General features: G+C 42.2%; 1 protein-coding gene across 1 annotated transcript; it reads right to left on the bottom strand.

Annotated features, from left to right (window-relative positions):
- Positions 1-5,436: 5,436 nt before the first annotated feature.
- On the bottom strand, positions 5,437-9,242 carry LOC118796068 (angiopoietin-related protein 3-like). The gene is made up of 7 exons (XM_036554898.1): positions 8,715-9,242; positions 8,024-8,134; positions 7,502-7,616; positions 7,028-7,141; positions 6,585-6,680; positions 5,932-6,207; positions 5,437-5,621 (listed from the first exon to the last, which is right to left on the bottom strand). Exons 1-7 carry the CDS (start codon positions 9,240-9,242, stop codon positions 5,437-5,439), a joined length of 1,425 nt encoding a protein of 474 aa, XP_036410791.1.
- Positions 9,243-13,533: the final 4,291 nt, after the last annotated feature.

Genomic DNA, 13,533 nt, shown 5'->3' with positions numbered 1-13,533 from the left:
GTTAAAAACCTAGTCAAAGCCTAAGCAGTGCCCCAGCCTGCCTCTGTTGTTGATCAGTTTCTGAACATACAGTATGGTTTGTTTATTTGATCCTCTAGCCTGGTACATCCAGTGAGGCTCCTATCTGGTTTAATGCTTCTAATAGCTTCCTAATAACTATAGATTGAATTTGTTTTCTTTGAATAACCCATAGTTTCCCCTTCTAGTTGGCAGTTATGACTTATTTTTATGACCTACATTTACAGAATCACTTACAAAGAAATCAAATATTACAAATTACAAATTAAGAATTACAAATAATGTTCCTTCTTTACCATGTAAAAAGGTGTATTTTTCATTACTAGTTTTACTGTGATGCAGTTATGGGTTCCTAGTTGTTTGTTGTAATGAGATGGTTGAGCCTCCTAGGGGTGCTAGTACCCCATAGTTTCTGATTCTAAAATTAGTATTATTTATAAGACCAAACCCATGATCCGGTACTGTATCTTTTAGGATTTTTAAATTGAAATACAAGTCTCATGTAGTCCTACTATCATCAATTATGATTGTAACTTTTAGTTCAAATTTATTTTTACTTTATATGTTGTTTGGGGTACCATTTTCGTGCTATGATGATTATAACTATATGATATTTAACTAAACTCAGCTGTTAGTAGAAAGCCCAACTGTTTGTAGAAACAGGCCACTTTGATAGAGTTTGAAAAAATGTACATCTAGCTTGACTTTGTGTTAATATGTATGCAGTATCATTTGACTTTTTACTGCAATTAAAATAGTAGTTCTGAACAACAATACTGGGACTGTTGGAGTATTTTATTCTGCACACATCAAAGAAGACTGTTCTATTCTGCAGCCAAAAAACATTCTCATTCAGACTATGTGGTTTATTTTCAAATCACAGACTGATTATTTTTGTGTGAAAGTCCTCATCACATTTCTTGTTTATAGTTGACAAAACACAAAGCAATAATTGACACATATACACTACTACCAAACTTTTTCAGGCAAAAATGCTAATATCTATACTGTGTATCTATTAATTACTTAATGTTAAATGCAGCAAATGTGTTTGTGTGGTGTTGTCCTCGGTTAGTTTCAGAGGTGTTGTTAGGATCTTGAAACATTGAGGGCTTAGCCCAGCCCAGGAATCTATAGATTTTCACCCGACAATTGCACCACTTTCAAGTTATTTCAGAGTAAAATGAATATAAGATGTGAGACACTGCTCTACCAAAAGGTTCCAGTCAGGTGCATAAGCTTTCAGAATGTGAACTGAAAATAAACAAAATGAGTGCAATCTGAGTTCTCATTCAACTTTGTTATTATTTCTATTTTCAGCAGCAAGAGTAAAACCGTAAGAAGCAATAAGAGCCTTGACATTGATGAAGCAGTCACATGCTAGATCGTATGTTACCGATGCTTTGTTCAATTTTGAAAATTGACCAACTCTGGTCTCATAGCCTTTGCTTCCGCTGTGTGACAAGGGCTCCTTTTGAACTGTGACAAATTTGAACACAGAGGACCCAAAACGTACTTGCATTTTTGATCCACGATATTATTTTCGAGGGCTTTAATGCATGATCGGAATGACAGATGAATAGATCCGGGGCTATTTTTTTTATTATTCTCATTTTCGTAAAAAAAAAAAAATAATAAAAAATTGAGATCTGGGGCTATTTATAAAACATTCGGGGCTGTAGCCTGGGAAGCCCTGGTCTAACGACACCACTGGTTAGTTTTATGATAGGTTTAAAGTTAAGCAGTTGTGGTACTGTGCACTTTTGTCTCATGTGAATCCATTTCCACTGCTTGCAAAAAAAGAAACATTTTCTGAGGAAAATTACATATCAAAATATATTTCTGAATCTCTTCAACAGTAGCACTGTACGTACCTGGCAGCGCACATGCAGAGATCTGTTTGCCAAGGTGACTGTGCAGATTTTGGACATCATTCTTGCCTGGCATTGCAATATCAAAGTGTAAATAAATTGAGAAAAAAAGTCAGTATCAAGGGCCATAGTTGGCAAATAGTTACACTCTGGACTCTGTCTTGCACATCTGCACCAGGCCAGATAAGCTGATTAAAATCTTCTAGCTTTGTCTCCTGTACACAGGTTTAGTACAGTGTGGGGTCCAGAGCTTTGATGCTGGGTCCACCATGAGCAATGGGCCCATGGGCTCTCTGCTTTCAGTGAACTTGCAATCAAACTGTGCCAGATAGTTATAGTTACATTTACATTTATTTATTTAGCAGACGCTTTTATCCAAAGCAACGTACAAAAGTGCATACAGCAAGTATAGCAACAGTACAGGGACAGGATGTGTACAGTTCCACAATGAGACAGTTCTCAGCTGAGAGCAAAGCCTGTTTGAGGACACAGTACTAGCTAATTTATACATAAGGCAACTGTATAGGGCAACTTCAAAACAACGCAATGAGTGCCTGAGTAAAGGCGGTAACAAGAAAATAAAAACACAAAAAACACACAGCAATTTTTCATATGATTTCATATGATATCATCCCTAAAAAATGCCAAATGCAACCAGTTATGCAGCCACTTTCCCAGTCATTCAATGATATTCTTTTACCCCCAGCAATGCATTTACAATGGAATTTACAAAGGCATAAAGACATGCCTTCTACCAAAGACTAACATTTCTACTTATTAGATAGCTGCATTAAAAAAATGAATTCCATTCACTTTAAATCATAAATGACAGAAATGGCAGAAAAGCTGTGCTGGGTTGCGTTGGTTGGGTTGCCTGGGCATATCGTATGACTACTTTGTCCTGAGTGGGCCAGTGATCCAGTGACCAGGGCGGGCAGAGGGGGAGGTTCAAAATGGTCACTTCGGGACACCCTCTGTCTGTGTTCAGTGTCCCGCAGAAAGGGGATTGTATGGACAGAATTGTTGAAGAGGATAAGTGCTGCTCAAATGAGATTGTGTGTTTGGATCCGCCATGAGTTATGTGCACTCACATGTTTTCCTTTTGGATTTCTCTGCACTTTTAAGGTGCTGATCACAGAATAATGGGTTGAGCAGTCTCTGCCCATAATGCGAATGCAAGTTATTAAAGAATAGAGACCACTCAGTAATGCATTTGAGTAGGGAAAGACACAGGACCTCTTTTGAAAAAAGAAAACAGGCAGATACATACCATAAAGCGACTCTCAAAGCACACAAAACTGAATGCCTATGTTACTTGCTGTTATGATATTGATTAAACTGATCTTATATACTTAAATAATAACCTGAAATATGGTGAAATTAATTAATACATGACAAATACCACTGTTTAGTTGTTATATTATATTGACAAATCAATTACTGAAAATAACTTCAAATGAAACAAGTTAATCAGTTTAAAATACAATATGAAAATTCCTCCAACTTTGGTGATTGTATTATAACAGAGGAAGCACTGACTTCAGTGTTTGTGGTTTTATATTTCTTGAGATTTTATGTTTCTTGTGATGTCAAAATTTCCCACTTATGGAATATATCACTAATGCTCGGAAGGTCCATTTCCTAATGTTTTTCCTCATGTTCCCTTATATTCACCCCCAAAAGTGCTGCAATGGTGCTGTGCTCCTACTTGGTATGAGAAAAGTGTGTTGTGCATAATAATGGATCTGTCTTTATGATTATATGTATGGTACATTCCTGGAACTCCTGGAATCATAGGTTAGCCACAGCATGGCAGGTAACGCCACCTCTTGCTTTAGCAGTCCTGCGGTGCTTTGACCTGCCCATTTGTGCTGAAATTTTTTTTTTTTTTTTAGTCAAGGTTGAACAGCCGCAACATAGGAGAGGACAGAGGGGCTGATATGCTGCCAGATATGTTGACATAACCCCTCACTCTGAGGCCATGTTTGCCTGTTGACATTAGGAAAGCTCTCTTGTTCCCTTTAATGGCACGGTCCTGATATAATCTATTTATCTAGAGGCCGGCTCTGTTGGATGAAACCCAGCTTTGGTGAGGGGGTAGACTCTCATCTTTATGGTAATTACTGCAAAGAACTACAGTAACATGGATGACATTTCCATTTTGGTAGCATATAAAGTGAAAAGGGCAAAGGCCCTAGGACTGAACCTTATGGTCCATTCAACAGGATCTGGTGATCTATTGTGTCAAAGGTAGAATTTATACTGAGTAACAGCTGCACAGAGACAATTACAGTCAGAAGGGAGGAGTATATCACTGACAACGTGAATGCTGTCTCAGCAATATGACTGGGTCTAAAGCCTGACTGAAACCTGCCTCCATGATGTTATAGAGTTTAGGGAGACTACAAGCACTTCAGTTATAGCTGTCTCCAGGATTTAAAGGAGATTCTTTGGTGGCCAAGCGCAGGGAAGAGATCTTTTATAAGTTAAACTTTCTAAGTTTGTTTGGAATTGGATTGAGAGAACAGGTTGATTGTGTAGATGACATAATTAGTCTCTCAAGTTCATTTTGATCAATAGTGCAAAAAGACTCAAGATATTGAGTAGTTTTAAAAGTGTCAGGCTCTTGTGGAGGTAAAGAGTCAGAGGTGAATGAAAAGGTGAATATACAGTATCACCTCTTTTTTGATTGATTTTTCATCAATAGAGTTAATGAAATCATTTCCACTGTAATTTTTTACTTTTTTTGTTGCTTTATAATTTTAAATCGTGCGGTCTAATTGGTAAGGGAATGAAGATGTGTCACAGACAGGTGTTTGAGTTTCATAAATATGATTTATTCTTGAGATCTGTAAACATGCAAAATTTTTGTTACAAAATATGTACAGTACAAATATGCAAGCAGACCATGTTGGTGTGAGTCAATGTGACTCATTAATGCACAGATATATGTAAATGATCATACTGAGAACTTAAACAATGTTTTGCGTGTCTCCATTGTCTTTTACATATCTTAATACATGAAAAACATTTAAATACGGTATTAGGTAAAAATACAGCAGAGAACAAACGTTACGACTTGGAAAGCGCAGAATATTGTAATATTATCATTATCAAAAGCACATCAGTGTGAAAGCACAATACAAACCAGCATGCAGCATAGCCATGTAGGTCAACGTATACAGTTAAACACGAACATTTCAGTTGTAGGTGTGTGTCCCTTAGCTCTTAACTTTGAAAGAGCGAAGAAAAAAGCCTGAAACTGGGGTGTATATGTATTTCAATGTCAGAATGCCGTATTTTTACAGTGCTTTAACCCCCTACAGAACTGAATGTTACTGAAATGCGCATCTCTATATCAGCCTGACAGAAGACTCAGAGTTCAACGATACGAGCAGCTGACTGCCTGGAACAGCTGTTGGTGTCATGTCAGCAGGTCTGGGTCAATAACCTGATACCAGTAGAGGATTTTTGTTTTTACACATTTTCCTTTGTCTGCGGATTACTGCGTTTGGCATTCTTCCAGGTGACCGTCCGTGTGACGTGTTTAGCGGGAGCTGCTGTCAATGGGCAAGGGACGAACTGACATCTTGGTTGCCCTGACAGAGTAGGAGTTCCCTCGACCGGGCTTCCAGTAAAGTCCCCTCCTCCGTTCCGTGCGTCCCTTCGGTCTGATGTGGATGTATTTTCCGTTTAGATTGGCATCGCCGCAGGCATTGAACCACCAGCCACCTGCAGGGGATCGTGGGAAATGTTAAACAGGAACGGGGAACTGCTGCGTTTTAGTTGTGCTTTTGGCCTGGACCACAGACGTTCTGACACATCCACATATTCAGTTCCTGCTTCCCCTCTGTCCTGTGAGCTGACTATCTGATTTATATGTAAAGACTTTCTGCCTGGGCCCTGTTAACAATAACTATTTAGTAACTCTGAACTGCTTTGGGGGTCTGTAGCTCAGCAGATTTCAGAATAAATATCTTTAAGGTGCTAATAACTGACTTCTCAGGTAAACAATTAAAATATGGTGGTCCCTCGGGTTTACCTGTGTAATCTTGGGCGCAGTTTGAGTCCTCCTTGTTGTCGTTGTCGCGGTCCTTCGTGGAGAACCTCGTGCCGGTGTGGTTGCTCATGGCGTCGGGCAGATCTCCAGACAGGTGCGTCAGCTGGAGAGCGTACTGGGAGGCGGGGCCCTCCAGGGTGAAGCGGTACTCTACGGAGCGTCTGCCCTGCTTCCAGTCCTCCAGCTCAATGCGCAGGATGGAGTCGCCTCCCTGGCTGGAGATGGCGTGAATCTTCCTCAGACCCAGCCAGAACTCCCCTGCAGCACACAGAGTGCAGGGAGCCGAGAGCAGTGTGATGAGCAAACAGTATTGTTTATTCACACGCAGAGTGAATTAAAACGTTACATAGTGTACACATTGTGTTTCCATACTGTGCTACTCTTACAGAAATGAATATTTTAGCTTTGTGTTCAGTGTTTTCAATAATCACAGAATGGTAATGAAGAGAATTGCACTTCAAACAGCATCGTGCCGATTTACGAAAGGCGTGCGCACTTTTTAGCATCCTCATTATTGTTACCATCTCCAAGGGGTATCTACTAATCTGGTGCACCGACATTTATGCATCTTTAAGGTTGAAGACCTGTGATCAACCGCAACTTTAAACATCTCTAACTGCTGCTTTGAAACTTACTCTCAAGGTCCCCGAATCCATTTTCGTACTTCTCCCATGTCTGGTCGAAATCCACAGACCCGTCCCGGCGTGTCTGGATGACAGTGGAGCCTCCATCTACAGCGGAGGGGATTCAGCAAAAGGGAAGGTATCTGTCAGGAAGGCATATCAAACTCCACAGAAGGCTGCAAGCCCCTCAGGGTGCTAATGCAGAAGACCTGAGCTGCTCCTGGGTCTGACACTGTTTACCTTGCTGCGATCCTCTCCTTGTACACAAACCAGATAAGATTGTTCCAAGAAATCTCCACCACCCACCCTAACTCTGAGGGAGCAATTCATGTGCATTTTCTGAGTATGGGCTGAGATGAACACAGATGTTTTACATTTCAAGCTCTCTTGCTCTCTAAAACACTTTGTACCCATGTAGCATGAAGAACAGATGAGGTGGGGTTTTTTTTCCTCACCTGCAGTCATTTCGCAGTACACATAAAATGGCTCAGATTGATTTGGCTTGATGGGGTACATGCCACTGCTTCTCTCTCCTCTTTTGAAAATCTCACTGCAGTCTGCAGGAAGGTCTGCAACACAATCATAAAGATGTCAGTGATCTGTGATGAACTGCTATAGCTAGCTACAGATGCTCCAGCTCCTGCGTTCCTTCTGTCTAGAAGGGTTTGGTCAGTAACAAGTGATTCCAGTGCTGTCTGCATTCCTGTGCTGACTATGGGTTTTCTTTTCTTACACCACGCCCCTGCAAGAATATTCCTAATGAGCCAACAAATCACCTTCAGGAGCTGAAGAATACTTTCAGATTTGACAATAGCAGAGGCAGTTTTAACACAAAGTGCACCTAGATGACTATCTGGTCAGTACATCAAACGCCTATAATACAGAGGTCAGACTCAAACATCAGGAGGCCATGACTTTCATATGCTCACCGTCAATGTCAAAGCTGCTGTTGGTGGAGTTACTGGACAGATATTGAAGAATGGGCGTCTCAGGGTGAGAGTCGGATGTTTTATCAGCAGTTTCTTGGAAAGAGTCGTAGTTGAGCTGAAAATGGAATGAGCAGTGTCATGCTGTTATTCCATACCCTCCCCCACAGACAGTAGAAGACAATAGACTGCAGCTCTAAAGAGGTCATATCCCCCTCCCACAGACTGTAGCAGATATCAGACTGCAGCTCTAAAGACGTCATATCCCCCTCCCACAGACTGTAGCAGATATCAGACTGCAGCTCTAAAGAGGTCATATCCCCCTCCCACAGACAGTAGAAGACAGCAAACTGCAGCTCTAAAGAGGTCATATCCCCCTCCCACAGTCTGCAGCAGATATCAGACCGCAGCTCTAAAGAGGTCATATCCCCCTCCCACAGACAGTAGAAGACAGCAAACTGCAGCTCTAAAGGGGTCATATCCCCCTCCCACAGCCTGTAGCAAATATCAAGACTGCAGCAGTACCCGCTCCTCCAGGGATTTGATCTTGTTCTTCTGGTAGTTCAGCTGATCATTCTGCTCCCTCACTGCCCTCAGCAGGTCTGTGATACTCTTGTCCTGGGCATCAATCACTTCCTGCAAAACAATTTCGCATTATGCAGTGGGGGGTCTCTGAACTCAGAACAGACATCTGTGTCTTGTCATGTGAACAGGAATTTATTTAACTGTGGAAAAACTTTTTTTTCCTAATTTTTTCACATTATAAAAATTAAATAACAACTTGCATTGTGGCAATCAAGTCTTTTGAGGATAATATAATGATGTGATCTGATTGTCATTTAATTTTCACTCCAGACTTTATGCATTTAGGTCAATTTAACATAAATCATTTATTTTTTGGTGTAGCCTCTTTGATGTTTCAAGCCAGTAATGTAAATGCCTCTGAAGAGAATGAAACCCCTTATTCTTTTTACATTTTTGATGGAGATAAAGTAAGGTGGTGTTAGAGTGTTACATTACATGCATTTAGCAGATGCTCTTATCCAGAGTAACTTCAGCAGAATAGAACATAAGTGTATCCATTGAAGAATGTTTTAGGTGTCATATATCTATGTTGTAGATGTGTTTGCAGTTGTGGTGTAGGTGTGTTGCACATGTTTTGCAGGTGTTGTGTAGCTGTTTTGTAGCTGTGCTGCAGCTGTGCCTGGAGCCTCACCCTGAGTGCGGAGATCTCGTTCAGCTGCTCCACAGGGGGCAGGCTCTGGGACAGGCCACTCAGCTTCTCCTCCAGGCCGCCCACCTTGTTCTGCAGCTGGCTCCGCTCCTGCATGATGCTGTTCATCTTGGAGCTCATCTCCAGCGACAGGCTCTTGATCTCCTCGTTGTTGGCCTTGAGGAAGGTGGTGGTCTTCTTCAGCTCCTCCTCCTTCTCCTTGATCTCGGTGGTGACCTCCGACAGCTGGCTGAAGGACCTGTCGAAGATGCTGAGCTTCTGGAAGATGTCGTTGATCTGGCCCTTGGTCTTGTGCACAAACTCCCGGAGGCTGTGGCCCAGCTGAAGGAGCCCGTTGGCCAGCAGCCGCACGTCGTCCAGCATGGCGAAGCGAGACCGGCTCTCTGTAGGGACCTCTGGGATAACCGAGTCCTCCACCTCAAACCCATCCTCCACCTTACCCTTGTCCTCCGCGCTGGGGAACACGGAAGGCAGGGCGACAAGGACGATGAACAGATAAGCGAGCTTCATGTTTGGGATGACTGTCTCTCTGACGTGAACTACCGGCTGGATCCTTTGCTCGTTTCTGTGGAAAGGACGGCCAAGCAGCTGGAGAGCCTCCTATATATACCGCCCCCAGGGTTGATCATTAAGCCAGCTCAGCTTGGTCTAACGTACCTCCTGATATCCCCCGGGAGTCTCCGGCGGGGCAAACAAATCACAGAAGTGCACAGGAATGACTCCCCTCTGCCTCTCCACCACTCTCCGACAGCTGGAGAAGAGAAATAATGCTTTATAATGTCGATGAAGCATTTATGTGTGAGTGAGCTCAACCCCCACCCTACCGCCCTGTTTGGGAATGTTCACGGTGATGAATAATAAAGCATGCAATTTAGGTGTCTGAGTTTGATTAATATCTAACCGCATCAGGCTTGGGTTACTCTTGTTCCACAGGGCAGGATTTTATGTGCTCTGCAAAAGGAGAACAGGAATTTTTTAGCTTGCAAAAGAATGTTTTACTGTGCAAAGTAGATACTATCTTTGTTCAGTCTGTTCAGTATATTCATATCTGATCAGTTTGTGCTGCAAGTAACTTATCACAAACCTTTTGCAATTGGTATTGCTTTGTGCTTTTATCAGACTACATTGAGCTAAAATGGAAGCCTATTGGCGGAAGCTTATTACATCTTTTTAGGCTCATCCAGCAAAGTTTGATGGCCAAGGTTGTGTGTGTTATGCTTAGATTGAAAGTCTGAAGAGATGAGCCACAGATAATAAATAAGAATTTACTCACATCTCCCAACTTATTTATGATGTTTTTAGGGTTTAAATCAAAGGCCATTGCTCCAAAACAGAACACTGTCATTGCGGTCGAGAAAATATCTGAGGGTGGTGCACACATAAGGTTGATTTCCCTTGAAAGTTCCTGTCTCAGTCCTTGTTATTCAGCCAGACTATGTACCCTGCATGCACTGGGGTTGAATGACAACACAACAGCACCAATCAGCAGGCACAGGAAGGACACTAAGATCAAATTATTTATGAGCGAGAGAGGCTGTGACTATTAAAGGAGGCAACTAAGCCAACAGAGCATCATTTCTCAGTCTTCTGTACCAGTAAGTATGCATCATTTACATGGCGGGTTACTGGGATAACAGGCAAAACATATATGGTGCTTTAACGTATGGGAGTTTGGCAGACCAAGACATTTTCCTAAGGCTGGGTTGAAGTGATGAAGCTCTAAGGTAAATGACTGTGGGTCGGTCCTCAGAAGGAAGCCCCTGTCTGTGCTCTTGCTACTGCACTGCTCCACTAAAACCTGGCAATAGAATGCGAAAAATAGAAAATCGCTAAGTGGCCCTTGACAAAATTGTCCTGCCAGGCATATAAGCCACTGCACTGATTTCAGGATTATTATTAGCTTTTTTTCATGCCGTGAGCCATTTTGTTTTCTTTTTTGTTTTTTTAAAGTGGTGTTTGACGGTGACTGAGAGCAGATGCTGCATGTTACCTACCAATCTTATCATTCTGTAAAATAGTACACAATCAAAACAGCCCTCCCCGTCGCCCCTGTGTTTATGTGTATTTGGCGGCTTGTCTTTTGAAGGAAGGGTAGGACACCCTGGTCCCGGGGCACCATGGTCACTGCAACCTGCCCCCTATCTCTTCCTCTTGATGTGTGTTTATTACCAGGAAGGTAGGTGTGATATAAACTGAGCTCTGTTCTAGACAAAAATAAAACCCAGCAAAAGTGTTTGCTTGGACACTGAGTGATCACAGAATGAATCGGGCTCACTAAAGGCCATTTGCTTCCATTCGCAATGTCCAACAAAGCACTTCCATGGTTTTCTTTTCTTTTTTTTCAGGTACTGACTCTTTTAGGTAACTTAAGGTCAACCTCAAGCTCAATGTACATTCAGTATGCTGGACCTGATGTATGTTAAATGAATCAGGTAAACTGCTGATAGTCTCTCAGGTGCCCTTTATTTCCATACAGTAATTAATGAGCTCAGTCACTTTTATCTGATGTCCAGCAGGGAAAGCCCATCATGGCGTGCCATGCCTGCCCAGCGTGATCACCTCCCGACGAGCTCCTCCTGTCACACGTTAATCAGCTAATCGACTCAATGGGTTTGCCTCAGACTCAGTCTGTGGACCCAGCAAACAGTTGCCCTCACCCTCTGTTTATTCAAAGGCATCCTCGGTGCCCTATATCCTCTGAGTATTCATTAACTAATACAGCTGTGTCAAATAAGGCAGGCACAGGGGGGCCTGATGGTAATCGACCAATCAGAGTGCAGATGCGACTGCAGAAAGGGTTATGGAAGGACTGGGGCTTGCTTCTTTAGGAATGCCGGCACAGTCTTTGATGGGAATCCCATGTGCAAGTTAGGTGTAGCCCAGTAACTAACTTAATATATTTCAGTTAAATATCTGTAAAATAGTCTGCTAAGCGGTTAAATAATAGGGCTCGATTTTGTTCATATCAGATAGCTTAACTGCATGATTCAACATGGAGTGCTCTCTCCTGCATGCTTACAGGGCATAGCAAAGGTGAAACCAGGAAAATGATTCCCCTTCATGGGCGGCTGAGGTTAATATTTGTAAAATGTTTCTCCTTCATGGGTGACCAAGTAGATGTCTGTAGAATAGCGTGGTACTAAAATCTGGCAAGTAATTGGCACGCTAACACACTGAACAAAAAGAGATTGGACTAAAAGAAATACGGGGCTCCCACCGGCAAGGTGTCCATCTTGAGTGCAGGGTGAGCCCCAGAGGTCGTGTCATTTGTCAAAAATGACAAGAAGCCCATAGCGGTGGAACAAATCGGCTTCATTCTGCTGGGGATAGGGGTAGGTAGGTTGGCTAGGATTGCCTTGTCTCACAACTCTCAGGCACTTGCGCATTGCTCAGATAACATCCCTGGGGAAGCTCCTATCCTACAGAGAGGCATTGACTGCTTGTAAGTGTAACGGAGGGTTGCATTTGTCTCACTTCAGCGCTCCTGTACAACTGCAGAGGGTGAGATGAGGGTCATGTACAGGTGCTGATTCCAATAAGGGCTGAATACAGCATGAAAAGCATTAAAAAGAAATACAAAAAGAGGCATACATTATTTTGTCAACATTTGATAAAAACTAAAGTTTATTATTTCTTGTCATGAGAACTCTCATAAATATTCTCTGGCACTAATACTGATAGACGCACTTGCATTTAAGATTATTGTTGCTCTTTTTGGCAAGATTCTCTTCATATTGTTCTGCTAAAAACCTCTGATGACTGTTTCTTGTTACCTTTGCATGAACCTACAATATGCCAATCCAGGAAGCCGGAGTTTTGCCAATGCACAGGGTCCTGCCCTCAGTGTCACAGTGAGAGTGGAGTCTATGAGCGGAGAGTCTGCCAGCAAAGCCTGGCACCAAATGAGCACAAGCACAAGTCTATGCACGTACACACGCACAGTCACATATACTTACACACAAACACACACAAACACACACAAACGCACACACGCACACACACACACACACACACACACGCACAACGTTATATCACAGTAACTTGATTTTGTATCATATTATGATACCTGCTTCATTACTAAATATTTGAACCTTGCCCTTCCATATCCATTTCAACATATTTTATTTCTGTGAATCATACACTATTGGTTACAGTATAGCCATGGAATAACAAATAAAATTTGATTGAATGATTGATTGATGGACCCTACACCTACAGGCAAAAACACACAGACAATAATCTGAGGGAAAGGGAAGTGAGGAAAATTTGAACCAGAGGTAAACATTTGCCCTTTTTACTGTTTGGGGCAATGCTTGTGATTATTCCTTGTTCATTTTTGAGGGGTATGTTCGTGTTCATTTCTGCATTCAAGTCTCACATTTCAGGTCATTTCACAGATGGCACTCATACAAATGAAATAACAAGATAACCTGATGGTTCTGAGTGACCGTTGTGTTTTTTCAGAACATTACATGCCACTCTATTCATACAGGTGACACCTGGCAAAACCAGCTGTATTGACAGCTCTAATGCAGTATGCACTGCTGTCTGCAAGGATGAGGTAACCTTAGGACGAGGTAACTTTAGACTACAGTTTCACACTCTATGGCCTCTATGGACTCATTCACCATCCATGATGTTGGGCTCATGAGAGCGGTGTGATCCTGCTAACAGATTAGTCTATTCACCTTGAACTGTCTGGAGTCTGGAGTGGACAATGACTTTCGCTGGATATTTTTTACCCCCGTGCCTGTCAAATGATTTAGTAACTTTATGTTTACTGACTCAGGCTGGCCAAATT

The sequence above is a fragment of the Megalops cyprinoides genome, chromosome 20, assembly GCF_013368585.1.
Source record: "Megalops cyprinoides isolate fMegCyp1 chromosome 20, fMegCyp1.pri, whole genome shotgun sequence".
NCBI classification, from domain to species: domain Eukaryota; kingdom Metazoa; phylum Chordata; class Actinopteri; order Elopiformes; family Megalopidae; genus Megalops; species Megalops cyprinoides.
Note: the sequence above shows the minus strand (reverse complement) of the source record. Positions and strands in the feature narration are given on the sequence as shown.